Here is a 25,715-nt window from a genome sequence, read left to right as displayed (position 1 = left end):
ATGCCCAGCCAGGGGCCGTCAGGGGTCCGTCGGGCACTGGTGGCACTGGTGGCAACGCTGGGCTGGCTGCTGGCCCTGCAGCTATTGCTTGACCTGCGGGCACTGGGGCTGCTCTGTGGGGCACTGGCAGTGCTGGGGGGCTGGTTGGGCCCCCAAGCCCTCAGCTTTCCTGGCCGGCGGCTCCGGCTGGAGCATTTTGTCAGCTCCTTGCAGCCCCCACCTCACTGCCCGGCGGCCGAGGGGTGGCTGGAGAGGGAGATTGCCAGCACTGTCCACAAAGTGGTGCGGGACTTCGTTGCCTCCTGGTACCGCACCGTCAGCAGCGAGCCGGCCTTCGAGGCTGAGGTGGAGAAGGCCATGATGGGCCTGGCCGCGGAGCTGAGGCAGCGGATGGGGCGAGTGGACCGCCAAGCCCTAGCCCACCGCCTCCTCATCCTCTGCGGCAACCACTTGCAGAACTACCTGCAGGCCCGTGAGGCCCTGCGGGATGATCTGGAGGGCTGCCGGACCCTGTGGTGGGAATACAGCCAGCTGGCGGGGCCGCATCCTGCTCTCTGCAGCCCGGCAGCTGAGGTGGGCTACGCCCGGGCTGCTGTGGAAACGCTGCTGCGGGCTCTGGTGCCCTGGCCTCACCTGGAGACACGGACGGGACGTTTTGTGGTGGTGGAGCTGGTCGCCTGTAACGTGCTGCTGCCGGCCATCAGGAAGATGGCTGATCCTGACTGGATCAACCTGCTGCTTGTCGGGGCTTTCTCCAAGAAGCCCCGGGGTGAGGAGCCAGCCCCTGCACCCCCAGTGCCTGATTTTTTGCCCTTCGCAATGCAGACGGACACTGCCCTTGCCGGGTTGTCCCCCTCCCCGAGGGCCACGGAGGTGCCTGGGCGAGAGGCAGGGGCTGCTGGCGAGGAGGGAGAGGACCTGGCAAGCAGGCTGTGCCACACAGAGGAGCCCTTCCTCCGCCCACGAGCCCTGGGCTCCCTCTTCCCCTGCGAGGGTTTGGAGCTGGAGTCCCCTGCGCCCGATGTAGGCCAGGACGTGGACCTGCTGGCACCGTCGCCTGCAGGGGAATCCCTTGATGAATCCCTCCAGGACACCTCCACTGTGCTGGAGGGACCGGCCACTTCAGAGGATGGCATGAGGGAGCTGGAGGAGGGTGTTGCCACCAGCTCGGATGCTGGCCTGCCTCCCACCTCTGCTTTTGCGCTGAGCTCCTGTCCTGACATCCAGATCGACCCAGCAGTTGAGAAGGAAGAGGAAAGCTCAGCTGTCCTCAAAAAGTCCTCTTCGCAGAGGCCTTCCAGCTTGGGGAAAGATCTGGGGACAGCAGAGGGTCCACCACAAAGCCCCCCAGATCCAGGGCAGACTCTGCCCCTGCTCTCATCCTCCCCAACGGCTTCCACCAGCACCTTCAGCTTTGAGCCCCTCAGCAGCCCCGACGGGCCGGTCGTCATCCAGAACCTGCGGATAACCGGCACCATCACTGCCCGAGAGCACAGCGGGACTGGCTTCCACCCGTACACCCTGTACACCGTCAAGGTAAAGGCTCCCCCGGCGGTCACCCCTTTTCCAAGATCCCTGCCCTGCCGGGGAGCGCGGGCTGGTGTTTGGAGATGAGGATTTGTGCTGTGTGTGGCTCAACAACAAATTTTGTCTGGCAGTGGGGGAATATCAGGCACAGTGTTTTCCCTGCAGCTGTTTGGGTGTGGGATAGGGGTTCCCACTCTTGGCCAAGGGTCGTGTGGGGCTGGTTGAGTCTTTTGTATCCTGTTTTCACCGTTCCCTTTGTCGTGAGGGATTTGTGTGCTGTGCAGCCCCTGTTCCTCAGGAACGGTCAATCTGAGGAATTGCTGAATGGGGCCTCCATGGGGTCTGGGGGGCCACGAGGAACCACAGCACATCAGGATTGTTTTGGGGGCCGTAAGGATTACTGACTGTTGCCTTACTCCTCAGTATGAGACAGCCCTGGAAGGTGAGAGTGCAGGCAGCCTTCAGCAAATGGCTTACCACACCGTGAACCGCCGTTACCGGGAGTTCCTCAACCTCCAGACCAGACTGGAGGAGAAACCGGAGCTCCGCAAGTTCCTGAAAAGTCAGTACCTGCATTAGCTTCCTGAGAAAATACTTCTCCCTCTCACCCCAGTCCGTGCTCCTCTGCTCTGAGGGTATCCTGTCCTGCCTGTGCAGCTCTGGGTGCTGGGCTGTTTGTGATGCCTGTGTCCTTGTTCTGTGCAGAGCTGGCTAGAGGAGAAATTTATTGCTTTTGGCAGCAAATTCCAGTGTTTCAAAACATCCTTGGTGTTGTTTGGATGTCAGCACTCGCTTTTGTAGTTTTGCACCTTAGCGATGAATAAAAACGCTGGTATCTGCAAGCGTGTTGTTTGCATATAAGAAAGTAGAGCAGTATGTGTTGAATTTTAAAAAGAAAACAATGTTTCTTCTAATGCTGCTTTTGTAGAAAACTTCATTGAATTTAGCATGTTCCTACATAATCCTTTGGTTTTGACAGATCTGGGATTTTGACTGGGAAACTGCTGTGTTGATAATTTTGGGGCTCTTAGAGTGATCTAGAGTCCCTGTGCTAAACTGCTGGTTTTGCTGCTTTAACATTAAAGGCACAGCTGATATGGTATCAGCAGAACACAAGTTCTATATGGATTTAAGGTCTGCCTCAGCCACCCTGATTTGAGGGGTGTATTATTTTGGGCTGACGCTGGGCAGCGTGTAGTGGTAGTCTAAAGTATGAGAGCATAGAGATTTTAAAACAACTGTTCCAATTTTCTCGAGCTTGCTAATGGGTTTGTTTCCTTTGTAGATATCAAAGGCCCAAAGAAACTGTTCCCTGATCTCCCATTTGGAAACATGGACAGCGATAAAGTGGAAGCCAGAAAAAGTCTGCTAGAATCTTTCTTGAAGGTGAGATACTTGCTTGTGTGCCCCTGTGAGCTAGAAAGCAGTGCTCAGGACAGCTCTGTACCAACAGACAGCGGGGCACATCAAATCTCTTCCACCTGCACTTTACATGATCACGCTGGGAAATTGGCTCAAACAAGACCTAAAGCCTTTCAGTACTTAAAGGGGGCCTATGGGAAGGATGGGGACAATCTTTTCAGCAAGGCCTGTTGTGACAAGACAAGGAGCAATGGTTTTAAACTGAAGAAGAATAGATTTAGACTGGATATAAGGAAGAAATTTTTTACAATGAGGGTGGTGAAGCACTGGCACAGGTTTCCCAGAGAGGCAGTGGAGGCCCCATCCCTGGAAACATCCCAGGTCAGGTTGGACGGGGCTCTGAGCACCCTGATCTGGTTAAAGCTGTCCCTGCTCACTGCAAGGGGTTGGGCTGGATGGGCTCTAAAGGTCATGTCATTCTGTGATAAAGCCACATCTTTCCCTGCAGCAATTGTGTGCAGTCCCTGAGATTGCAAACAGTGAGGAGGTGCAGGAGTTCCTCGCCCTGAACACTGATGCCAGGATCGCGTTTGTTAAGAAGCCCTTCGTTGTCTCCAGGATAGACAAGGTAGACGAGTGGGAAACTGGTGATCTGAACCACTTACAACTGCCCCTAGGCGCACCTCTTGGGCTTCAATGTCTACATATATGGCTGCTGCAGTAGTAGCCAAAAAACTCGAAGGCTCTCTGTGTAGCTGGGCTCAGCTTGCCCAGAAAGCTGTAAAGCTAGGAAGAGTCAGAGCCCATCTCAAAGAGCCTGGGGGTTATCGTGGAAAATAGAGCACAAGTCTGAAAACTCTTGATATTCAAGGGATAGGAATATATTCCATAACTGATGGTGCTGCTGGACTTTTGCAGATTGTTGTCAATGCCATTGTGGACACCTTGAAGACGGCATTCCCCAGGTCGGAGCCCCAGAGCCCCACGGAGGATCTTAGCGAGTCTGAAGTGGATGGGAAATCTCAGACAGACGGGAAGAAGGCTAACAAGTAAGGGCTTCTTCAGCTGCCCCTGTGATTTATGCAGAACACAGATTTCATACATAAACTGACTCCATTGTGGGGAAATACTGACTTGATGCTTCACCTGTTGTGGATAACACATTGCTGTTGTGCTGTAGCTGAATTGCTTTCTCTTTCACATCCTGAGCAAGGGTATTTGAGTTCCTCTTTGGATAAAGGCTTTACTAAGAATGCTCAGGTTTTCACAGAAGGTGGGTTTCCTCCTGAGGGAGCTGTGAGGTGGTGGCATTTGTCGGCAAAGATGTTGATGCTCCTGGAGAATTGCTTTTTAGCCTTAAACACGTGTATGACCTATATGTGTGGTGAGTCACTGCAAAATACAGCTGTAAGTTGTCTACCAGAAGGTTCACTCCTGCCTCTCCCATGTGTTTCATGCCATGACATGCCGCCTTGCCCAGCAAACATTTGAATATTTATTTAGGAGTAGTGTTTAAGGTCATTGCACATATGTTGCTCGCTGAGTGTTTATTTGGTGTTGCTGGCAGTGACGAGCCCCATTGTGCTCGTCAGTGATTCTTCCCTTACAGAAGAAAGGAAGGCTTCTGCATGAGTATGGCTTTTTTTCTGTTAAAGTAATGTTTTGCTAGAAAAAGCTGCTTTGGACAAAAACACAAACCAAAAAAGCACAAGTTTTGAAGCATCTTGGCTGAAAAGGACATTCCTTAATGATAAACAGGCTATTTTACAATTTGTCCCACAATCCCAAACGCCCTTTCATATCTTCCTTTCTGTGTGTGCATGTTTGTAATTGGATTTCATAATCCTGCTGCGTATCTTTCATCTTGGAGGCTTTTCTGAACACTTTGTGTATGCTGCAATGCTCACGCCTCGCTGAACAGCAGTGCCTGCATCTGCACGTAAGCTTATTTGTAACATACCTGCTGCAGAAGGTGTATGTATGTGGTGGATGTTGGAAAGCATTGGCTAGGCCCATGTGTAGTTGAGGAAAAGCGCTTTAATGCTTTTGTTGCATGGTTTTACTGCCACCTCTCCATTATCCTGGGGGGAGATGCGTTTTGTTTTGGTTTTTTTTTTTTTTTGAGCCACTTTAAGTCTAATAGACTTCTTAGCTCGGACATGACACTGAACAAAGATAGCTGGTCCAGGTTCTTGGCTGAGGCTGGTCCAGGCTCTTGGCTGAGGCTGGGAAACTCATCACTCGCAGCTTGTGGAGAAAACCCTGACTGTGCTGTGTCTTTCCTCTTCAGGTCTAGGCTGAGGTTCTCATCCAGTAAAATTGCTCCAGTGCTGAGTGTGAGTGAAGCGCATGACAGGATCGTGTACTCCATCAGGGAGGGCAGCACTGTAAGTTTGGATCCTTCTTGCAATCCTTTCGCGATCCTAATCATTGCCCTGTTTGGGTGCTGGCTTGGAATAATCCAGGTGCACAGGGGTTGTGGCTGCTGCAGCCTTGTTCCTGCATACCAGGCCTTTGCAGAAAGGCAATAAACAGCCCTAGTTGTGCTGTTGGCTACAGCAAAGTATAAACCGGGTGGTGGGAGGCTGGCTGGGTAGTGGAGATCTCTTCAACTCTGGCTGTGTGCAGCTCGCCGCTGTGGTACTGATACACCGGTGCTTTTGTAGGTCTCTGGCACCCTGTCGCTGGCTGCGATGGAGTCCTTCATCCAGAAGCAGGAGAAGCTGCTGGAGGCAGTCCCCAGCAAAGCTCCTGAAGGCGAGGGAGGCAGAGAAGCTAAGGAAAGCTCTGTGCGGGAGGATATGGACGGGCTGGGCACATCGGAGCAGGGAGCACGTCTGGACACAGACTCTGGTGAGCTCAGCCCCTCTGTTAGTGCTTCACTGTATCTCCCTTGGTACTGCAACAGCTCCAACATCTGCAGGCTCAGCTTGCAAGGTCTTCAGTATGAGGACCTGGTCTCCTGCCTGTTGCACCTTGATTGCAAACGGAGTTTTTCCAGTCCTGTTAGGTGATTGCCTTTCTGGTTTTTATTGCTATTGGAAGCAAGTTGGGTCTTGGCTCAGTTGTGTCGCTGTCGATCTTCACCTTAGTGTACTCAGTACAGTTACTGCAGAAATAAGTTTCTCAAGGACACGCTGTATAAATTGCCAATGTTGCAAAATCAAGCTCTTAAAAACTGAAAAATGGCCAAATTACAGTTTCTCGGTAGTCTCAAATTAGCCTTGATATGTCCATGCACTATAAAAGAACCTTTTGAGATTCAGATAGGTTTGGTGGGAATAGCAAATACGTAATCCCAGTTCAAGGAATGATGTTCCCTTTCTGATTACAGACCCCTCCTCTGAAGCGCAGGGGTGCTACGGCCTCTCAGACGAGTTACAAGATAATCCTGAACACGAGGAAAAATATGTTCTCTAATATTTTTTTTTGGAATAGTTGAGCTGTATCAGTCAGAACTTTCCAAAAATTTCACTCCAGTGGTTCAAGTTTGGCAAGCTCTGACTGAAAGCGCGTGCTTGTGACAGGATGGGTCTGGTATTTTGAAACCTAGCCTGTGCTACCAGCTTTGCCTATAACATAGCCGTAGTTGTTATGGGGGTTGTTTTGAGGCTGCTGGGGAGCAGGACTGGAATTGGAGGCCAGTGCTCTGCACAGAGCACAGGAAATACAGGCAGGTCAAGTTAGCTGAACTCTGAAGGAAATTTAACGTAAATGATGTCAAATGCCTGCAGGTCTGTGATGCTTCAGAGCTGAGACAGGGCAGGCTGGTCTGGCGGGGTAAAGGGAATGAATGTCTGGGGAGCAGCTGGCTAAAAAGGCAACCAGTGTCCACATCTGCTCACTGGGTGACTTCTTGGAAGAGATTGGCCAGCAGCTCTGTGAGGAAGGGGATTTGGATGCTACAGGAATAAACAGAGCTTGCTGACGATGGGCTTTGTGCGGGGTTATGGTGAAGCTAAACAGCCTGCTCCGGTTTTTGCACAGGGAAGTCAAGTCTCAAAGGGCAAAGCAAGTGAGGAGTAACATGTGCGTGGCCCAGAGCAAGAGGCGGCAAATGCGCTCACATGCCCTGTCTTTTCCAATTGAAATGGCCCGGAGTTAATTAGTCCGGCTGGTACGTAGCAGGGAGAGGAAGAGGAGGGAAGGAGATATGCTGGGGTCCAGAGTCCTTTTCCTCTTTATCTCCAGCAGTAAATTGTGTGTGAACAGTCTCGTTGGCTCTCTGTAGGTAGAGAGTGGCTGAAAGATCAGGCATCAGGGAAGGTCAGGGTAGGGGAAGCTGCTGTACAGGAGCTCACGCTGCCAACAGAGCCGACGCAGTAGCCTCAGGTTGGGGCGCTGGCCTAGGAGTGCAGGTTTGTGGTACATTAATAAGCTTGTTCTGTATAACACCTGTGATGCTTTGGGGCCAAGCAGCATAAAAGTAATTCTTTAGCGAGTAGAATGTGTTTACGCTGGAGGCTTTGACATCCTTCTGAGGATCAGAGAGAGGTTTTGCTGTCCCAGGTCTGTGTCACCAGGGATATGTGGGCATGTGTGGGGGTTTCTGTCTGAACTGATGCATCTGGTTTATCCAGATGTGGTTCATCCATTTTCCTGCTGCGACTTGGACTTGCCACACGATGGCAGCCTGCAAACACTGACCGGAGTCTTGCTCCTGGAAAACTGCGTGTTGGAAGAGGGGAAGGTGTTGGTGAAGTCCAAGAAAATAGCCCTTGGCAATGTACCTTTCTCCTGGCTGCAGTCACTGCCTTCTTTCTCACCTGTTTTGGACACGCTGCTATCCCCATGTGTGGACTGGGGTTTGATAATCCCTCCGCTTAACTGAGAAGGAACTGAGCCCTCACAGCAGCTACGTTCTGCTCTGGTGCGCCCCTTGGTAGGGAAGTTGGGGCTGCTTGGATGAAAGTGGAAATGAGTGGTCGGGCAGGAGCCGAGCAGGGCGGGCTCCCCAGGCTGGCTGTGCCATAGCAGGTCATCTGCGTGTGGCATGAGGTGTTAGGCTGTGGAGAAGAGCATCAAGCAGGCTGTCGGGGAAAAGAGTGAGTTTCGGATGACGCTTTCCACCAGGTTTGCTTAGGCACTAAGTTGGCTTATTCATCTGACCTTCCTCTTCCTCCTGGCAGACTCTGAGACAGCTTTGGCTGACCTGGCCCTGGACGTGCTTCGTCTGCTGCTGATGGATCACTGGAGCTGGCTGTGCACGGAGAACATCCAGAAGGTCTTCCACCTGTTCTTTGGGACCCTCATTCAAAGGTAGGGCCTCAGCGACCAACCTCACAGCTCTGTGAGGTGGAATTGCCTTTGGAGTTACAGTCTAAAATGGAGCTCTTGCCTGAACGCGGATAAATGCTTTCCATTGCATCAAACAACAAGGTTCTATAAAGATGATGTCGCATGTATGTAAACATCTTGGAGATTTGCACTAGGAGCCGTTTGCCCTGTGAGCAGCAACATAACTAGCAGGCAGCCTCCTGTCTTTTAACAACAGGGGAAAGGAAGGATCCAGCCTGGCAAAGGGAGGCTTCTTGCCTCATGAAAGGGCAAGAGTGCCCAGCTTGTTGGGCTCTGCAGGGAGAGACCGGCCTCCTGGTTTCTCGCTGCCCAGGGGCTCAGCTTGTCCCTACTACAAAAGGAGAATAAACAGGCCCAGGGAACAGCAGCTTGTCAAGTAACAGCTCCGAGTGCGGCCTCCCAGGGCCTTTTTTCTCGCTGATGCACCCCTCTCTGATCTGCGGTGGGCCAGCAGTGCCTGCGCCTTGGGCAGTGACCCACAGATGTATTAGGGAAAGACTTCCTTTCCAGCCAGGATGTACTTGCCAAGCTTTTCTGAGGCCAGTGCCTGTGTGGTAAGGCACCAGGCCAAGACACACAAACAGAGAGCATTTCTGTTTTCTTGTGTAGGTCGGTGTCTATCGCTAGCTGAGGATATGGTCCTTTAGAGGTAAAGGAAAGCCTTCCTGGAAGGTCTTTGGCTAGGGGGAGCCTCGGAGCAGTGCTTTTCCCACTCCTGCGCCCTTTCTTGTCTCGCAGGCATTCAAAGCTGGCGTCAGAATGTGCAGGGCAGCGCATTATAACCGAGCTGGTAATTTAAGCTGCCCTCAGCAGAGGTTGCCGGAGCGCTTTGAGGTCAGGGGCTGCTGGCCAACACTCCTGAGTCTGCTTCCTTGGGTGGGAGGAGGTGGGTATTGCTCCCATTTCTCCAAAATGGGCTCTGGTTTCTTGGGGAATGAGCTGGAACCCAATCCTTGTGTGTTAGCACAGAGGTATGAGGGCTTGAACGTGCACGTCATCACCTGCTAATAAGCTGTGTCCCGGTCACCCGGGGAGGCTGCAGCACCGACACGTGGCATTGGTATTTTCCACTAGAGAAGCTGTTATACACACAGCACATGCCTGGCTCTGGAAGGTGGAGGAGCTCTGCAAGTTATGCTGTAGTGGAGCGGCGTGAGGGTGAATGTGTTTGTAGCTGCTCCGCTTCAACGGGTCTGGGCAAACCTACGTGTGCTGCAGGCAAACCTTTGGCTGGAGGTGATGTTGGGAAGTCCCGTGACTCCTTGGTGTTGTGACCAGGGCAGGGTGCAAATACAACCTTTTGAGCTAACCCTGTGTCCCTGGGGCTGTACGTATCTGTGCTGAAATCCACATCTTGACGCTGGCTCTGCTCTTGTTGTGGGACAGTCAGGAGCCTGCAGGCCTGGTGTGAAGGGGACGGGAGAAGGAGCTGCACAGGGTGAGCTGACCCATTTCAAGGAGGATGGTGTTGTTCGTGGATTCCTTGCGGGGAACGCTTTCCTCCCCTGTTTCTGCTGCTGTAGTCGCCACCCCAACCCAGAAGGCTGTTCTTGGGACAGCACTTCAGTCTCCTGAAAGGGAGGAGTGTTAGGGTGGAGGTTCTCCTGTCTCGAATCAAGGGTGGCAGGTTTTTAGTGATTCTGGAAGCGCACGTGGAGGGCTGGGGCTCAGCAGGATACTGCAATGGGCACTGGAACTGCCCTGAGAGCAGTTGGTGTCTGCCTGTCGTGAAAGCTGTGATCGGGTATGAGAGCAGAGTTCAGACAGAGCCCAAGATGGACATTCAAGACGAAGCGTGTAGTTACCTCCACAGCGGAGGAGAATTGGGAATGGGGGTGGCTCTGTGCTGGCTTGCCATTGCCTCTTGTCCCTGAGCCACACAGAAGGGTGGCTGAGACTTGTAGTCATGGTGGCCACTGCTGTCCTGAGCAGATCAAGAAGTCTCTAGCTCAGACCTGCTGCCTATCCAGGGATGCAGTGTGGATTTGGTGGCATTTCTCTTCCATTTAAGTATTTGCAACTCAATCGCTGCTCGGCCAGACCTGGCACTGGCATTCTGGCTGGCACTGCATCTGGGTAGCCTTTACAGGTGGAGAAAATACCAGAAGCTGTTCTGGGAGCATGTGCTATTCAAGGCATCATTGCTCCTGCCTCTGAGAGCAGGCAGACAAGCACGGGGCAGCAGACGGGCACGCATCCTGTTTAACCGCTGCTGGTCACAAAGTATGAGTAGGAATCGTCCCTCCATGAGATGAGGTCCTTCTCTGTTCCTGTCAGTGGCTGGGTTAGGTGGTGGGTGGTGGAAAGGACGTGTCCTAGCAGTGTTTTGGGTGTTAGGAAGGGGGTTGCTGCTGGATGGATACTCTTCAGCCAGCTTGTGTTTGGTGAGGAGCGCGCTGCTCCTGCAGCCTTCTCAACCTGCCTTCATGGGCATTGCTGTCACTCTGCACCAAGCATGCCTCATCGCGGAGCAGAAGAATCAACAGAAAAACACCAAGAACAAGGACCAGCTTCTCCAGAGAGCCAGTCCCTGTCATCTTTGAAGACTTTCTCCCTTGGACTTGTGGTGCCCACAGCATCCCCTGCAGTGACATCAAGTGACCGCTGGTGACTGCACTGTCGCTGATTACGGGACCTCCCTACCCTTCTCCGTTTGCCAGCATCCCACCACGCTTTCCCCTCTTCTCCGCAGCTGAAATAGCTGGAGCCAGGCACTATCCATCTCCCCTGACTGTCAGTTTAATGGCAGCCGGGGAGAGGAAGGCTTTGTGACCAAAAAAGGTATTGTTAAGTAAAAGGGAGGCCGCATCCGTGCAGCGCTCATCCCATTATGTAACAGGGAGTGATCCTTTTTTGGAGCCGGGAGGGGAGGCAGAGGGGCCGGGAGGCTGGCTGGGAGCAGGGACGGCCCCGGGCCGAGGATTGCTTCCAGCAGCCTCTCTGCACACTGGGTCCGTGCCTGTAAACAAACCGGCTGTCCCACTCTGGCTCCACACTCCTCCTCTGTCCGGCTCTCGCTTCTCTCCCAGGAGCTGGAAACGCAGCTCTCCTCTCTTTCCTGGGGAGGCTGCGACAGGGACCTGTTTGCAAAGGGGAGTAGATGGGGCTATTCTGGGCTCCGGGGGTGTTTGGTGGAAGAGCTAAAAAACATTTGGAGAATCCGTGTGCTTTTTAGAGCCTTGTGAGTCAAAGCGGCGTTAAAAATAACATGGCAAGCGCGCGAACCGCGCCGTGGCTGTGACCCCGCGCCCTGCCCTGCCATCCCCGATGGCACCGTGGTCACTAGGTCAGGGGTCTGCCAGCACCGCGACGAGCCGGGGACAGCCGCCGGGTACCAGCTCGCTGTGCCCTTCAGCTGCTGCTGGGGTTCTCCCAGGCCCACATCTGCTTCCCCTTCCGAAGGGGAGTCCCAGCAGAGTGCCAGGATCCCGGGAGATGGACCTGGGAGGATTTTTAGATGCAGATCCAGGTCTGTATGCTTTTCCTAGCTCCTTCCCATGCGTCACGACAGAAAGCCGTGGCAATGCAAACCACCAAACGGAGGGAAGGTGTCTCGGCACGCCCCGGCTGTCTGCACCCTGTAACCTGAGCGGGGCTGGGGCGCAGAGTCCGTGCCGGGGCTCGGAAGTGCCTGTGTGTATATAAGAGAGCGCGTGGACCTACGCAGGCGGCTTTGATGGCGTCATGTTCCACCGAGCACGAGTTAAAATAAATGCAAAGCATCCCTGCCTTAGCCGGGAGCTCAGCACCGCTTGGCTTGCTGCTCTCTGTGGGTCACTCTGGTGCTCCTCCAGGCTTTGTCCCCTGTCCCGTCATTCCTCGGCAAAGCAGGTGGATTTGGGGAGATGATGTTGCAGTCTGTGTGAGATGTAGACGGAGAGCTGGGAATGCTTTGAGACTGATTACAGATCTCAGGCTTTTATGAGAGCGGTTTCTTACCAGTTCTAGCTCTGGTTCCCTTTGCGAGTCTGTCTAGCTTTGGCTCGTTTTCCTTGTAGGATTTCCTCTCTTGAGCTTGGTTCTCCTGAGGTTTCAGCCACTGCTGAACTAGCATGGGAAAGGAAAGTCTGTCTGAGCTCAGATCCACCCCTGGGCTGAGTCTTGGGCCATGGTCTTGCAGGGTGCCTGGCTCTTGGGTGCTGCGGTGAGGGACACTGAGCCCTGGGGTGGGAGCAGAGGAGAGAAGGGGCACTTGGGCACTGCACAAGACAGGTTTTGAATATGTACACTAAAATGGGACCCAGTGGTCCTGGGCAGGCTGTAGCAGCAAGGGTTTGTCTTGGATTTGAGGCACTAGATCTTGCCAAGCGTTGCTGAGGGTCAAGAGCTGGACAAGGCTGCAGAGGCATGATAGTCTTCATCCTGTCAGCAGTAGGTCTGGAGCATCTGAATTCTTGTTCCAACCTGGATTTTGGCTGAGGGGGGCAGTCTGCTAGGGTTTGGATAAACGGTTTGGCTAGCTAGCTGTCTAAAGAGCAAATGCCTCGACACAGACGGCCCTGCTTGCCTGTGGAAATGATCTGGGCAAGGTATGGCAACAGCACGGGGAGGAAGCCGATGCCACGCTCCGGGCTGGGCACAGGGAAGATGCAGTTGATGTGAACGGTGCTGCATCCTGTGCAGGCAGCTGGAGCCTGTGGGGCTGTGGGTTATTCCAGAATGTGTCCGTTCTGACGCTGTCCTGCACGTTCAGTGCACCTTTGATGGGAGATGCAAGGCTAGGGGGGAGCAGGATGTGTCCCCCTGGCCCCTGAGTGGTCTCAGAGCTGGCTGCTATGGAGGTTTCTCCCTGCAGAGGTAAAAACCAGCACCAGCAACGGGGCCTCCAGTCTCCAGGGCGACTGTCGCATTGCCGTGGCCTCCCCTCCGTCCTTTCCTGGCTCACCATGCCATCATCTGAATATATCACATATCCCCCCCATCCCTGTTTCCCTGTGTGTGTTCAGTGGTGCGGCTGGTTTCATCAGCCCTCACGCCAGGGGCTCGCTCAGCTTCCAGCCCCACCAAGTGAAAACTTCTCGGACTGATTTCCATGGCCTGTGATTGACGAAGGGCCCGGGTTATCGATTTAATGGGGCAACAAAGGTTCCTTGCAGCCAAGCTTGGGGTCCCTTCAGCAATCCGGACACCTGCGCTGGTCCAAAGGGTGCTGCAGCTCGCCCCTGCGGCATGTCCCCATCCCTCCTTCGGTAGGGATGCCCCACAGTGCCCAATCATTGCACAAGATGGGTTCGGGTGGGCTGTTGCTGTGGGGTTACCCCTGTGCACAACCCCAGGCTGCCCTTGCCTTCTTGCTGTCATCTTGGCTTCGGGGCTCTGTGCCGGAACCTGTCCATGTCAGGCCAGGTGTCGCAGGCACTTGTGCAATAAGTCGAGGAGCTCGTAGCTTCAGGCAGTTGCTTGCTGGGTGGTTTTCTTTTTTTTCTGGTTTTTCTCTTCATTCTTCCTTGATCTCTGTGCCAACGGAACTGGCAAAAGCAAAGACCCTTGGCAGCCTCCTTGATCCTTTTGACTTGAAAGTGCCACCGGTATGTAGTGTTGCCTGACCCTCTTAAATGTCCCTGAGTAAACCTGCCCGCTCGGGCAGCCAAGCACCTGCAGCCCTGGGCATGCCAGGACCGCACTGCCCATGGGCGAGCAATTCTGCCTGGCCCTGGCCGCCTGAATCCCCGCAGGGGCCATGTCCGATGGCCGAGATGGTGAGCTGGACCTCACCTCAGCTTGCACCGGGGGTCGGCCCAAAGCTGGGCTGTCCACGTGTCACCCGGCGTAGGGGGTATCCTGCAGCGGCACGTGGCTGTGCATGGGCAGGCAGTCGCTGCGGAGGCTCACCGTTCCCTCCCTGCGTTATCTCTGAAAAAGACATTAAAGCTGAGGGTTGGCTTGTGTTTTTCAGGCACCAGGAGAAGCTGGGAAGGTTTATGCTAAAGCTGTTCCCAGCGTGGCTGCTCCCACTTTCCTTTGGCTTCGTAGCTGGCAGGTAGCTTACCGCTCCGGGCTTGGGCAGCACCTCTGCGCTTTGCTGGCAGAAGCGAGCTGCCCAAACTGCAATGTCAGTGCAGCTGGAGCAACTAAATCCATTCGCTGTTGTGGCTTGTTCCCTGGGGGAGTTGATATGGGCACATTTAGTAAGGACCTTTGCAACCTGTGCTGGCAGGCCCAGGTACGCGGCAGCAAAGGTCCTGTCCCTCCCACGGCAGTGCAAGTGTGCACTCCGGCCTAAAAGCCGGCAGCAGAGTTTGTATATAGAGGAACCAACTTTATGGCATCTTCCTCCTCGTCTCTGGATTTGGCTATTCGTATTGTAGCTGCAAGGAGCCGTAGAAATTGCGGGCCTGTGGTACGTCAGCAAAAGCGATCTTTGGGACTGTGTGTGTCTTCGTGTGTGTATTTAAAGTAAATAAAAATCAACTTGGAAATGGGCCTTGATTCAGTTGTCTCCAAGCACCTGGAAATTTTGGATCTGGCTTTGAGTCTCTGTCCCAAACAAAATTTTTTTCTCCTCTTCTAGAAGCAGCATTCTTCCAAAAACGGTCGCTAGAATGAAGCAAGCGCTCTGTGCTTTGATAACAATTGCAACATTATTTTAACTGCATCTCTCTTTTCTTTTGACTCCGTTTCAGCAATGAGATACGTGCCAACTTTTTTCCCAGATTTAAAAAAAAAAAACAACCGAAAAAACCCAACAACTTCCTACTTCAAATAGAAGAGACAAACAAGTAAAGGATTGAGAGGAAATAATGTCTTCTTGTTGGTTTTAGTTTTCCTTGGCTTGGGAGGGGTTAATGGTGTTTTTATGTATTTTGATTCTGAAGTGGGCTAATGAAGCAATCTGCTCTGAGCAGGACCTGGCTGAGACAGCCTGGCCTCTCCCTGGGGCACCGCTGAGAGCTTAATTGGCTCAATAAATACTTGATGAAGATGTTATCGAAAGCCGAGATGCTTTGTTAAAAATCAAGGGGGTTTGGGGATGGTTTCTTTTAATCACGTCGCTTTCTCCCCCTTTTCTGCACCCCATGGCATCGCAGGGAGATAAAACTTGAGAAGAGCTGGTCTGCTGTGGTTTTTGCTTGATTAATTCACCGGGGCGGGGGGAGAAGGTGTTAGAGCTGGAGCCCTCTGTGTTTATGTGGTTTCTCTTTGCAGCAGGTGTGTTTTGGAGGGAGCAGCACAGAGCGGTGCCCCAAATCTGAACACCGAGGTGTGGTTTCATGCCTACAGGCAGCAGGGGATGATCTGGTTTTCCTTCTCTCTGCCCCACAGTAAAACGTCCTGCATACCCGTTTCTTGCAGGGCTTCTGCCAGCTCCACCTCTCACTGCCTGGGTCAAGCAGGTAGAAAAATCCCACTGCCCTACGCTGGCAAGGCGCTGGTGCGGGTAAGTTTAATCGAGGCAAGTCGGATGCAAATGCTACCGGCGTGAACCCCTCGCAGCTTGATTTGTTTCTCGCTTCCTTCGGTGCGACTGCCCTCCGTGGAGCTGCGCTTGGGAGGTGCGAGGCTGGCAAGACACTCTGTTCGAGGGGAAGGCACTCAGCCACGGGGTTGCTGCCTCGCTGGTCAAACACTTCATTACCGTGTGCTCGGGCAGGGGTACAGGACGTATTGTTCATAGCATAAACGTTTTATAGCGCAGCAGGAGAGGAACATTTCCAGTAAGGCAAGAAGGATAGTTTACTTTTTGCGTGTGTGTCTTTGGCCAGAAGTTTAAAAGGACTCAGGATGCTTCGTATTCTTTGATTTATGGAGGGCTTCTTTTCTTTTCTTTCCTGTTTCCTTCCTCTGTGAAGGGTTTACCGATGGCCTGGACAAGTGTGGGTTTGCTTTGAAGGTGTTTGAGCCGGGCATGCCAGCAGTGGGCTGCACGTGTTTCTGCTGGCGGCTGTGCAGAGAAGGTGGACGTGGGCTCAAGTAGCAGGTGCTAAAAGCCGAGCCTGGGGGCGAAAGGTTTTTGTGTTTTTCCATTCTTCTAACTGTGCCCGCCGCAGCTGTTTCTTTGGTTTTACAAGCTTTGCTCAGAAATGTTTTACAGTCAAAGCATTGAAATGTTGCTCTTCCAGAGCCCTTGACTTAAGGATATTCTTGTGGTTTGGGGCACAATCTGGGGAGGAATTTGGGGGACAAGTACTGCGAAGGGAGCGATGGTCTGGTGATTTAAGTACCAGCCTTTTGTGATTTCATAAGTCGGACACTTGAATGCCTTGTGCATTTCCAGATGTTGCTTTTTTTTCTTAAATCCTTTTCACTACCTTGGTCTCACAGGCCTTTTTGGAGCTTCTGGTTAGCCATGCCATGTTAACTGACCTCAGGGAAACGGAGGCCTTGTTCTGGGGTGGAAAGTAGTAGATGTTGAGCTGGACTTGCTACTGTTATGTATAGCTTGTGTATATTTATAGAGCTATTTGTATTTATAAAGCTAAAGCAGACTAATAGAGGCTTTCTCATCTTTGTTGTCTTCCTAACGTGGCCTCCAGTTTGTGTTTGTCTAAATCCTTAAAATCCCCAATTTTGGGGGGGAATCACAATTGCTGTTGCTTTGGATTTTAATTCTAATCAGCATATTTAACTCAACTATTTCTTGGCTCAAATGAACATAGCAGTTCTTATCCTAACCTTGATGGAGGAGAAAAGCAGAGGTTTACCAGCTTCTAGCAGCTGCTTGTAAATGAGGATAGTACTGTATCTTTTTGTCCATTCCTGGTCCGTCTTTATTTTCCAGACTAAGCAAATCCAACCCATCCAACCTTTCCTTGCTGAGCTCGCTCTATCTGCAGGTGAACCCTCCGGGTAGTCCACTTAAGTGAGTGCATCCAGCTCGCAGGAGCCAGCTAAACCCAGGTCCATACGCTGCGTTTTGCCTGTTCCTGACTCTGTCTGCCTTGACCATAGGCTGCTCTGCCTTAGCAGCAATCGTTGCTCCCAGGTGCCTGAGGTGTGTACCCCCCAGGCCTTGTTTCTCATTCCCAGGGCATTTCTGCCGTTCCCATCTCAATGGGCCCCTTCAGCTGACCTTGGAGTTCCAGCTTAAGCCATGGCATTAAGTCAGCTCTTTTTTAGCAGCCATTTCATTCCTCCATCAGCAGCTATTTCAAACAGAGGACCCTTACAGCATGGGCAAGTTATGCACCTCCAGACTAACGTCCAGGACTTTGTAGCCTTCGCAGTCTGTCTCTTTGCATTGGGCATTATCAAAGCATTTGAACGTCTGAGTCCAGGAGGTCACTTTATATCTATTTCTGGTCTCAGCTGAAGTGTAAGGAGATGGTTCAGTGATGGGTTTGTTTTTCTTTCTTTCTTATTAAGGCTATTTCTTCATGAAATAGCAGAATGGAAATAGTAACTCATCAGCCACCCAAAAAAAAAAAAAGTCTATTTGTGTTTCTTGCTAGATTTATTTCTACCTGGGAGAAGGCATGTGTGTGCTTTCGATGTGGCAGATGGATCTCAAATGCTTAGTCCTTTAATAGTATGAAAAAGCATCTGTGATCTGCTGGCGAAGGTCAGCTTTGCACCAGCACATATTTGGAGTTCCTGTGTGAGAAGTGTGAGCTCCTAATCCTGATCCTGATGCAGCAAGTCTGCCTGATGAGGCAGGTGGACCAGTCGGAGAGTTCTTCTCTTCCCAGTGCTTTTGGGATGGGTCCACACACTGACAGACTGGCAGAAGGGAACCCAGCTCATGGCGACTTTAGTCTTTCTTCCATTTGCACCCAGCTTTGGCTTCTCTTTCTTCTTTCTTGTCCCCTTTCCTGTCTAGTTTCTTTTTTTTTTTTTTTTTCCTAGTATGCTCTGAGGTTTTAGTTGCCTTTTCCCCCTTTCCTAGCAGGGAGTATCCTGCTGTCTGAGCACCGTGTGATGGGGCAAGCTGGCCTCTTCTTGGGAGCTTGCATGGAGCTGTAGCAGGCATCGGCACAGGTAGAGCAAAACCGATGGAGCCGTTCTCAGATCCTGCCCTTTGCTTCCCAAAGTGGAAGGCAGTGAGCTGCCAGACTAAGTAAAAAAACAAAAATCCATCAACAGTGTTTTGCAACTGTGGTAACTAAGACCTGTAAGCACTTGCATAATTGCAGTGGGTGCACATGTGGTCAGATTTATAGGTGTTACTTCTAGGCCTCGTTGCCTAGTTCTGGTGGCTTTATGGAAATAAATGAGCTAGAAATGGTAAGTTGTTTGTATGGTTCCTTCCACCATTCGTCAGTTCTCGGTCCACTCTTGAGCTGTCTGGAAATGTGTGCTGTCTTCTCTAAGTTCAGCTTTCACTCTGCCCGCTATTTGCTTGATTTTTTTTTTTTTTTGCTATTTTAGGAACATTCCTAAGAAAAAGAAAGCTTGTTCTTTGCTTTCTGCAACCTTTTAAAGGATGGTAAGTGACTATTGCCGAGATGAATTTCAAGTCAACATTCAATCTGATCTCCCTAGATGCAGAGTTGTACTGTTTGCGGCTCTGTCCCCAAGTCTCTGAACTTCTGTTGCTTGTCAAATGTTTTCTCAATTAGGAAATCAGGTTGTATAAGAAAACATGTTAATGAAAAACCATGTTAATGAAAGCTCTTGCCCCTAGAGGAGCCACAGTTTAACACTTTAATTTGGTTGGGGATGGCTGGAGGGTTTAACATGATCCAGGGTGTTAAACTCTACTGATGGCTGGAGATAAAAACCCATTTAAGCAATTTGTGTTTTGAACAAGGCCTTTTCCCAGGCAAGACTGTGCTGTGACATTTTGTCCTCTAAGACAGGTAGAAACTACACTTACAATCTCCGGCACGATCTTGTAGCAACATCAGTACCTGGGGTCCCTGGTGAGGCTGAGCGTAAAGGCCATGTCTCCCCATTTCCAGTGCTGTTCCTGGGATCATAAGGAGCATTGCCCGCGCTCCAGTAAGTCCTTGCCCTGAGAAATAACAGGCCTTACTGCTGCACCAAGGCTCGTTTTCAGGTTTTTTGATGGTCTTTGGTTTTGCAGCTGGTATTTCCTAGGTGTGCATCCTTAAAGACCTTCAGCTAGGCACCTCATTTCGTGCTGAAGAAGGGAGCGTCGTGTTGCCGCCCTGGCCCCCATGATGGCTACCTGCTCTTCCTTTGCCCCTGGTTACCTTTAGGTGTTGCTATTCCCAACTTTCTGCTCACGTTGTCCCGGTTGTGTGGGGAAAGACGCCCTTGGCCCAAATGCCTCGCCTGAGAAGAATGCAGACAGTCTGGCAGAGCGCAGGTTAAATAAAGTTTGCCTTGGCAGGGCCCATGCTCTTGGATGTACTATGAGCTGCCGGGGCGTAGTGGTGACAGAATTGCAAGCATGAACACCAGCTGCCAAGAGGAACGGGTCTCCTGGCCCTGCTTGCGGACTCCTCTCCTCTGGGACTCTTGAAGTACTGGCAAAATCACAAGCGTTCTCCCTACCCCAACCCCGTGCCGACGCTCCCCTCTTTCCTCCGGAGCCTCCCGCTGATGAGGATGGCGGCAGCATGCCATCGCCGTCAGCGCTGCGCTGCCGAGTCCCGCTCTTGCTAAATTGATGGGGACCCTCCTGTTGGCTTCTGGCATCAGGGATTCATCTGCTGGCCCGTCTTTATTCCGGGGGAAAAGATTTTTAGGCAGTGGCAAGTTTTGACTGATGGCTGTGGCTTTTGCTATTACACAGGGAAGTGATTTCACGTCTGGGAAAGAGGGTCCGCATGATTGATTTAGAAACTTTCCTTGGCCAGCACTTGGGTGGTGTGGACACATCTCCCCTGTGCAGGCTGCAAATGCCTCCCAAGTCCTTATGTGGAGCGGCATTCCCGTGGCCTTGGGATTTGCAGGTTGTTGCCGTATAAAGGGCACAGTCTTGGCCCAGCGGGAGGGCTGACCAGCAGTTTTGTTGGCAGGTACCTCACTTTCCTTTTAATAGACGTGCAGCGTGGGGTTTTGGATGGGAGCAGCGATGATTTCATTGCTTGCCACTGGTGAATGGAGCAGGGCTGGACAGCAGGGAAGCAGGGGGGTGAGAGGAGTGCAAAGCAGCAGGATATGTGTGCCTTGCCATCCTGGGAGTGTGCATTTTGGTCTCCAGGCGAGACACCCTTGACTCTTTTGGTAGCAGAGGGACTGATGAGAGAAGCACCGGTTGCCAGAACATGCTTGTGTCCTTCCAGTCAGTCGTGGGGATTGTTTTAGAGTTAATGCACCAGCTTTGGTGGTTCTTCCAGCTCTGTCTCGGCTCGTGCATGGACGTAACTTGGGAGGTTAAGGCCAGTCGTATCCCTTAGCTGCGCTCCCTTCAGGGACCCGTTACTCATTTGGTTTCCTGCGGGCAGCAGGGCAATGGAGCTTTTCATGGCTTTTGCTTTTCCCCTGTGACTTCACATATGTGTTTCTGCCTATAAGATAGGGAACATATACCTATTTCTGGTGCATGGGGAAACTCAGCTAATTAATACTTGTGAAAATGTTTAAGGTCTAGTCTTGGAAACTGTATGTTAACTTACCCAGCAAGCTGATCTTCCCCTCCAGGGCCTCTGGTTGGCAGAAAGCTCCTGAGTTGGTACCAAGCCTGACTTTTCCTGACCTTTTTCTCTCTCCCTCCCTTCCAGGTGGCTGGAAGTCCAGGTGGTTAACCTGACCTGCACCCAGCGTTGGGTCCAGTACCTCCAGTTGCTGCAGGAATCCATCTGGCCTGGAGGAGTTTTACCAGCAGTGCCTAAACCAGCCAGGACAGAGGAACAGAAGAAAGCAGCAGCAGAGCAGGCCCTGCAGAGCCTGATGGGGATCTTGCCTAGTAAGTGTGCCCCAGAGATGTGTCAGCTGCCCTTGGGGGTAACCCTCCAGTGCATTACATCTCTGGAAATGTGGTTAAACACAGAGGTGGAGCCTGCTTGTGCCAAGGCACTGGGAAATGTTCATGACCTTTGCGGTTTGAATGGTTTCCTGCAAGCAAAAACCACAGTTTCCCAGTTCTAGATAGTTTGCATAAGCATTTGGGAAGCAGCGCAGCTCAGAGAGAAAGGACGTGTGTCTTGGTGTTTCCCAGCTGCAGACTGGCTGCGTACTCTGTGCTTAGTGCTGGTGGTGCAGTTCCTGCTGAGCCCCCTCAAAGGAGGTAGGGCTCGGGAGAGCCGGTGCCACGCTGCGCTCCCACCTGCTGCAAAGGGTATTATTGCTGAGAAGAGTCCTAAGGCAAAAGCCTTTTGCTTCTTGCTCTAAAGAGTGGCTTTTCCACTGGACTGAAATCATGAGCCCAGCTGCACTGGATTTCCCTCTCGAAGTTTGACACGGGCCTTTGACATTAAAGCAGCTGCTGCCTAATCTGTGCGAGTGCATTAACTCCTTGCTGCAGAGTCAGGGGCCCTTACTATCCTTTGGGGATGAAAAAGCACTACCGGTATATGCCCTTCTAGGCTGGAATGCTTTCCTGGCACTCAGTCTTGCCCCTGGCTGTTTTCTTTCATGGTAACGTTGGGCCCGAGACGCCTCAGGCTCAGAGCACCATCGCAAACTTTGATTTAGTACCCCCCAGCAGAAGACTGACCCTGTTTTACTGCTGTGGAAATGTGCAGTTCCTAAAGCTTTGTCTCTGACGTTGACAGATATGATCCAAGAAATCCTTGGAACCAGTAAATGTCGGATGAGCTGGAATCTGGTACTGGAGTCCCTGGGCCAGCCTGTGATAAACAGGTACGTGGATTATAGTGTCTTTACCCTGATACCCTTTGCAAGGGGGCCTGTAAGCTACGCTCAGGGCTTTGCCGTGAGATTGACGCTGCCAGCTTCTTGGCACAGAACATATCTGGCTAATTTTCCTAGATTTATACTATCAAAGGGCATCTGGCTTGCTTATTATGAAGGTGCATGTCTAGGACTGTGGTCTGGCTGGAGATTATTGAGCAAGTCTTGCTAATTATGTTGTTGGGCCTGCTTAGTTTGTAGATGTCAGGGGACTGTCAGAGGAAATAAGACCAAATCCTGGTTTGGTCTGTTGTTTTTAGAAGAGCTTAGGGAGCTGTCTATATGTGTAGATAGTGTTTTTCTGTATACCCATCACTGTGCATTTGGAAAGCAGTGGTTTTGTGATTAACAGCAGAGAAATGCGTGTGCCACCTCACTCCAAGAGATGCATTTGTGTTTTTTGTGCTGCTCAGCAGCTCCAAACACCCACTGGTTTGGGGGGTGGGAAAAAACCTGACCCATCCCTTAAGACACTACTTCTGGAGTACGAGATCTTTTATTTCCCCTGATAGCAGTCAGAATACTTCCTCCTCACGTGAGGTTTGGCTTCTGCTCGTCTGGAGCTGATCTCCCAGCTCTGCTGTGCACCGACCAGCCTAAGCTTTATCTTCTCTCCATTTCAGGCACCTGGTTTTCTGCCTCTTGGACATTCTGCTGGAGTTCTTAGTTCTGAAGGGCTCCAGCGATGAGCTTGAGACCGCAGCTGTCATGCCGTCTGCCTGTAGTGGCCTGGACAAAGCAGGCATTTCAGCACATTAACCAGGGCTGGTGTAGCCAGCAGTGGAGGAGAGAAGCAGCCACAGGCATGGGATGATTTGATTTGCAGTGTTTACTGAACATGTCTGGGAGCTTCTTGTAAAGAATTTTTCCAGCCAGTGCTAAATGAGGCTGCTTCCAGGCTTCTCTGTTTTGGCTGGGTGATGGATTAAAGCCAGTGCCAGGGGCTGAAGATGCTTTTCTGCCGTGTAGCATCTGTTCCATTGCTGACCTGATGGAAAGCCTGGAATGAAGATGCCTGATCTCTGCTGAGCTGGACAGTCTGAGGATATGCAGGCTGCCCACAAGCTCCGTTGTCTTGCCCCACGTTTCTAAACATCTCGAACATCTAAAGGCAGCCAGCACACAAGACTTGCTGTTGTGGCCTCGGGCTCCACCTGACACTGGCATGCAGAGACTTGATGTGACGGTATCTTGTTGATAGATGTTTCTCCAGGACAGGCAAAGGGAGGACCAAATGCTGTGCCTGTTCTCTGAGCAGCCTGCCCTGTGCCAACGCCACACCATCCATTTTAGCAGAAGGAAGATGGGGAGAGAATGGAGCATGGAGATGCGATGATAGCCCTGAAGCGAGCATCAGGGACCCATCCCCAGTGCCCAAATAACCGGGAGGTCGAAAGCAGTGCAGAAATTAAAGCTGCTGTCCTGCCTTAGGGACAAAGATCAGCTGCCTCCCGCTGCCACTGCTCTGACGTGGTCTTGTTCTGGCACCTTTTGCTGCCTGGACAGTAGGATGCGAGTAGGGTAGACTGTGATCCTGGAAAGGGAACTGTCCCTGGGCTAAGGAGGAATGGTAGCGTAGCTGGACTTTAGGATTACCTTGTCTTTTGCCTGCTGAGTCATGTTTTAGTCCCAGAGGCTGTCACCTGGAAGGCACAGGAGAAAAGGAGCCGACCAACATGTGATGCACAGCAAGTAAATCAGCTCCCACACAAAAGTGCTTGTCACAGTAAGCTCTGGAAGAGCAGTGAGCACCTCTGAGCCCAGGAGGAATGTCATGCATGTCATGGACAGCCAGCGGGTTAGACCACAGCGATGGGCTTGAGAGCACCACCTTAGATCTGTTGCGGATTGCTGCGTCACCGTGCTTTGGTTTACTGTGCCTGCTATTGCAACAACTGTGTGCAGAGGGCTCTAGAAAGCTTGTCAGGTCACGATGTCCAGCACAGAATGGCATGTCAATTTGGCAGCTGCTTTTCCAGGTCATCCAAGACTTGAGTGGTTTTGCAAGCTTACGTTGCCCAGCTGTCAGCTTTGTGACAGGGCAGATGGACATGGAGAGTACGGACACAGAGATTATGCACCAGCGGACGAGTTTGGTGACCCGCTTTGGTGTATTTCCTGGGAGAAATATGAACTGACCAGCGCTGGGCTTTGCTGATCAAGGGAATGCTGCTCCTGCCATTCTCTCCAGATTAAAGTGCTTAGGAGACCTCGCAAGAGGGAAGCGTGCAGGATCACAGTTAGTTTTCATGTTACAGTACCAAACGGTGTGTTTCACCTCGCCTGCTGTTTCTTGGAGCTGGATACTCTGTGGCCTGTTTGGAGAGACGGTCATGTAACTCTAAATGGGTACTGCTGGAAGCATATTGTGCTCTTTCCAGAGGCAGCTGCTTAATAATGGGCACACAGCAGCGTGCACTTCTTTGTGTTTCTGTACTGTGGGTGTGTTGTGTGTAAATACAGGGAAAGATTAGCTTGCTGCCAGCAAGTATATTTTCAGGGAGCTCCAAGGACGTCCCAAGACTAGGCAGAATCCAATGTAATGAAGCAAAGCAGTTTTGCATCACTTAGCAGAGCCACTTCTCACTTTTCTACCACTTTTGAGATGGTGGACTTGCCACCTGCTTGGAAAAGGGAGCATATACGCTAAGTAGCTTAAGAGTAGGTTAGGCAAAGCGTTGGAGAGTGCTCCATGTGGGATAATCCCAAACGGCCAAGCAGCAGGTTGGGAAGCAGGACTCCCATATATCCTCAGCACAATATCTGCTCAAAGCAGCCGCTTCACCCTCTCCTTCACTGCCAGGCTCCTGTTGCCCTTCTTTTTCCTGCTACTTCCATTTACTACATCAGCTGTCCTGAGGACTGGGAGAAGGCAGTAGGAGAAGGAGCCACCAGCCAGGGATGATGCATCGTAGCCCTGTTGTGCTTGGTGGCTTCCCAGATGCTCTTGGTGTGCTTGCTTGCTGTTGCTTCCTCATTGATTTTTAAGGGTTTGGAGCTCCAAGACTGCGATCTGTCATTGATCAGGGATATCATTAAGGGACTGTTTGCTGAAAAGGATCATTCAGAGATGGACAGCAAACTGCACACTGCCAGCTCCACATCAGGGCAAAGGTCTAGCACAGTTGTTACAGACCCTGGACCTGGCACTGGAAGGACGAGCTTACGCTTCCCCTTTGCTGGGAAACCGTAGCATCCCTGCCTTTAACCCTGACCCCTGGCATTGTGTGAATGACTCAGCATTCATTTTGCCTGATGGAAATAATTTGCCATTTCCGCTGGCGGGCTCTGAGGAGCATAGCTTGAGAGCCGGTGCTTCGCCGGGATGGTGTGACAATGATTTGTGGTTGTACCAGCCAACTGCTTGGTCCGTGCGTCCTCCGCACCTTTCACCCAGGGGCCTCGAAGCTTGCGCTTTGGAGACTTGCTCACGTGGCGAAGTAGCAACATCTCCTCTCTCTTTACAAGTAGGTTTAATTGCATGTGCTCCTAAGTCAGCAGCAGAGTCAGGAACAGGCACAGGAGTCTGGATTGCAGGATCTTTGTTTTCATTTGCAGAACCCCCTTTCTTTTCTTAGAGCAAGGAAAACAGAAACCAGGGTTGCTGGAGCCCTTTCTCATGCTCTTACTGGCTAGGCTTCAAACTCCTGTTCTCTCCTTCACAGATCTTACGCCATTCTCACAGCTGAGGTGAAGCTGCCCAGGAACAGCATAGGAACAAGTAGCCCCTCTATGTATTTTGTTGTTAAGGAATACAAAATCCAATAAAACGTTCAGCTTTTTTTCTAATGCCAGTTCTTTGCCTCACTTTCCGATTAAACTGAGCA

At 51.6% G+C, this 25,715-nt stretch overlaps 1 protein-coding gene across 1 annotated transcript; it reads left to right on the top strand.

The window, feature by feature from the left end:
- Positions 1–24,586, top strand: SNX19 (sorting nexin 19). The gene is made up of 11 exons (XM_009491171.2): positions 1–1,536; positions 1,951–2,089; positions 2,813–2,913; positions 3,398–3,517; positions 3,808–3,938; positions 5,180–5,276; positions 5,556–5,742; positions 8,019–8,148; positions 20,757–20,941; positions 21,750–21,837; positions 22,512–24,586. Exons 1-11 carry the CDS (start codon positions 1–3, stop codon positions 22,645–22,647), a joined length of 2,850 nt encoding a protein of 949 aa, XP_009489446.2. The 3' UTR covers positions 22,648–24,586.
- Positions 24,587–25,715: the final 1,129 nt, after the last annotated feature.

This window comes from Pelecanus crispus, chromosome 19 (genome assembly GCF_030463565.1).
Source record: "Pelecanus crispus isolate bPelCri1 chromosome 19, bPelCri1.pri, whole genome shotgun sequence".
Classification (NCBI taxonomy): Eukaryota; Metazoa; Chordata; class Aves; order Pelecaniformes; family Pelecanidae; genus Pelecanus; species Pelecanus crispus.
Note: the sequence above shows the minus strand (reverse complement) of the source record. Positions and strands in the feature narration are given on the sequence as shown.

Excerpts from the sequence above, each read along its gene's own strand:
- SNX19 (XM_009491171.2), top strand. The coding sequence starts at position 1 with ATGCCCAGCCAGGGGCCGTCAGGGGTCCGTCGGGCACTGGTGGCACTG. Across the intron at positions 1,537-1,950 it reads ACACCCTGTACACCGTCAAG|TATGAGACAGCCCTGGAAGG; the intron begins GTAAAGGCTCCC and ends CTTACTCCTCAG. Across the intron at positions 5,277-5,555 it reads CCATCAGGGAGGGCAGCACT|GTCTCTGGCACCCTGTCGCT; the intron begins GTAAGTTTGGAT and ends GTGCTTTTGTAG.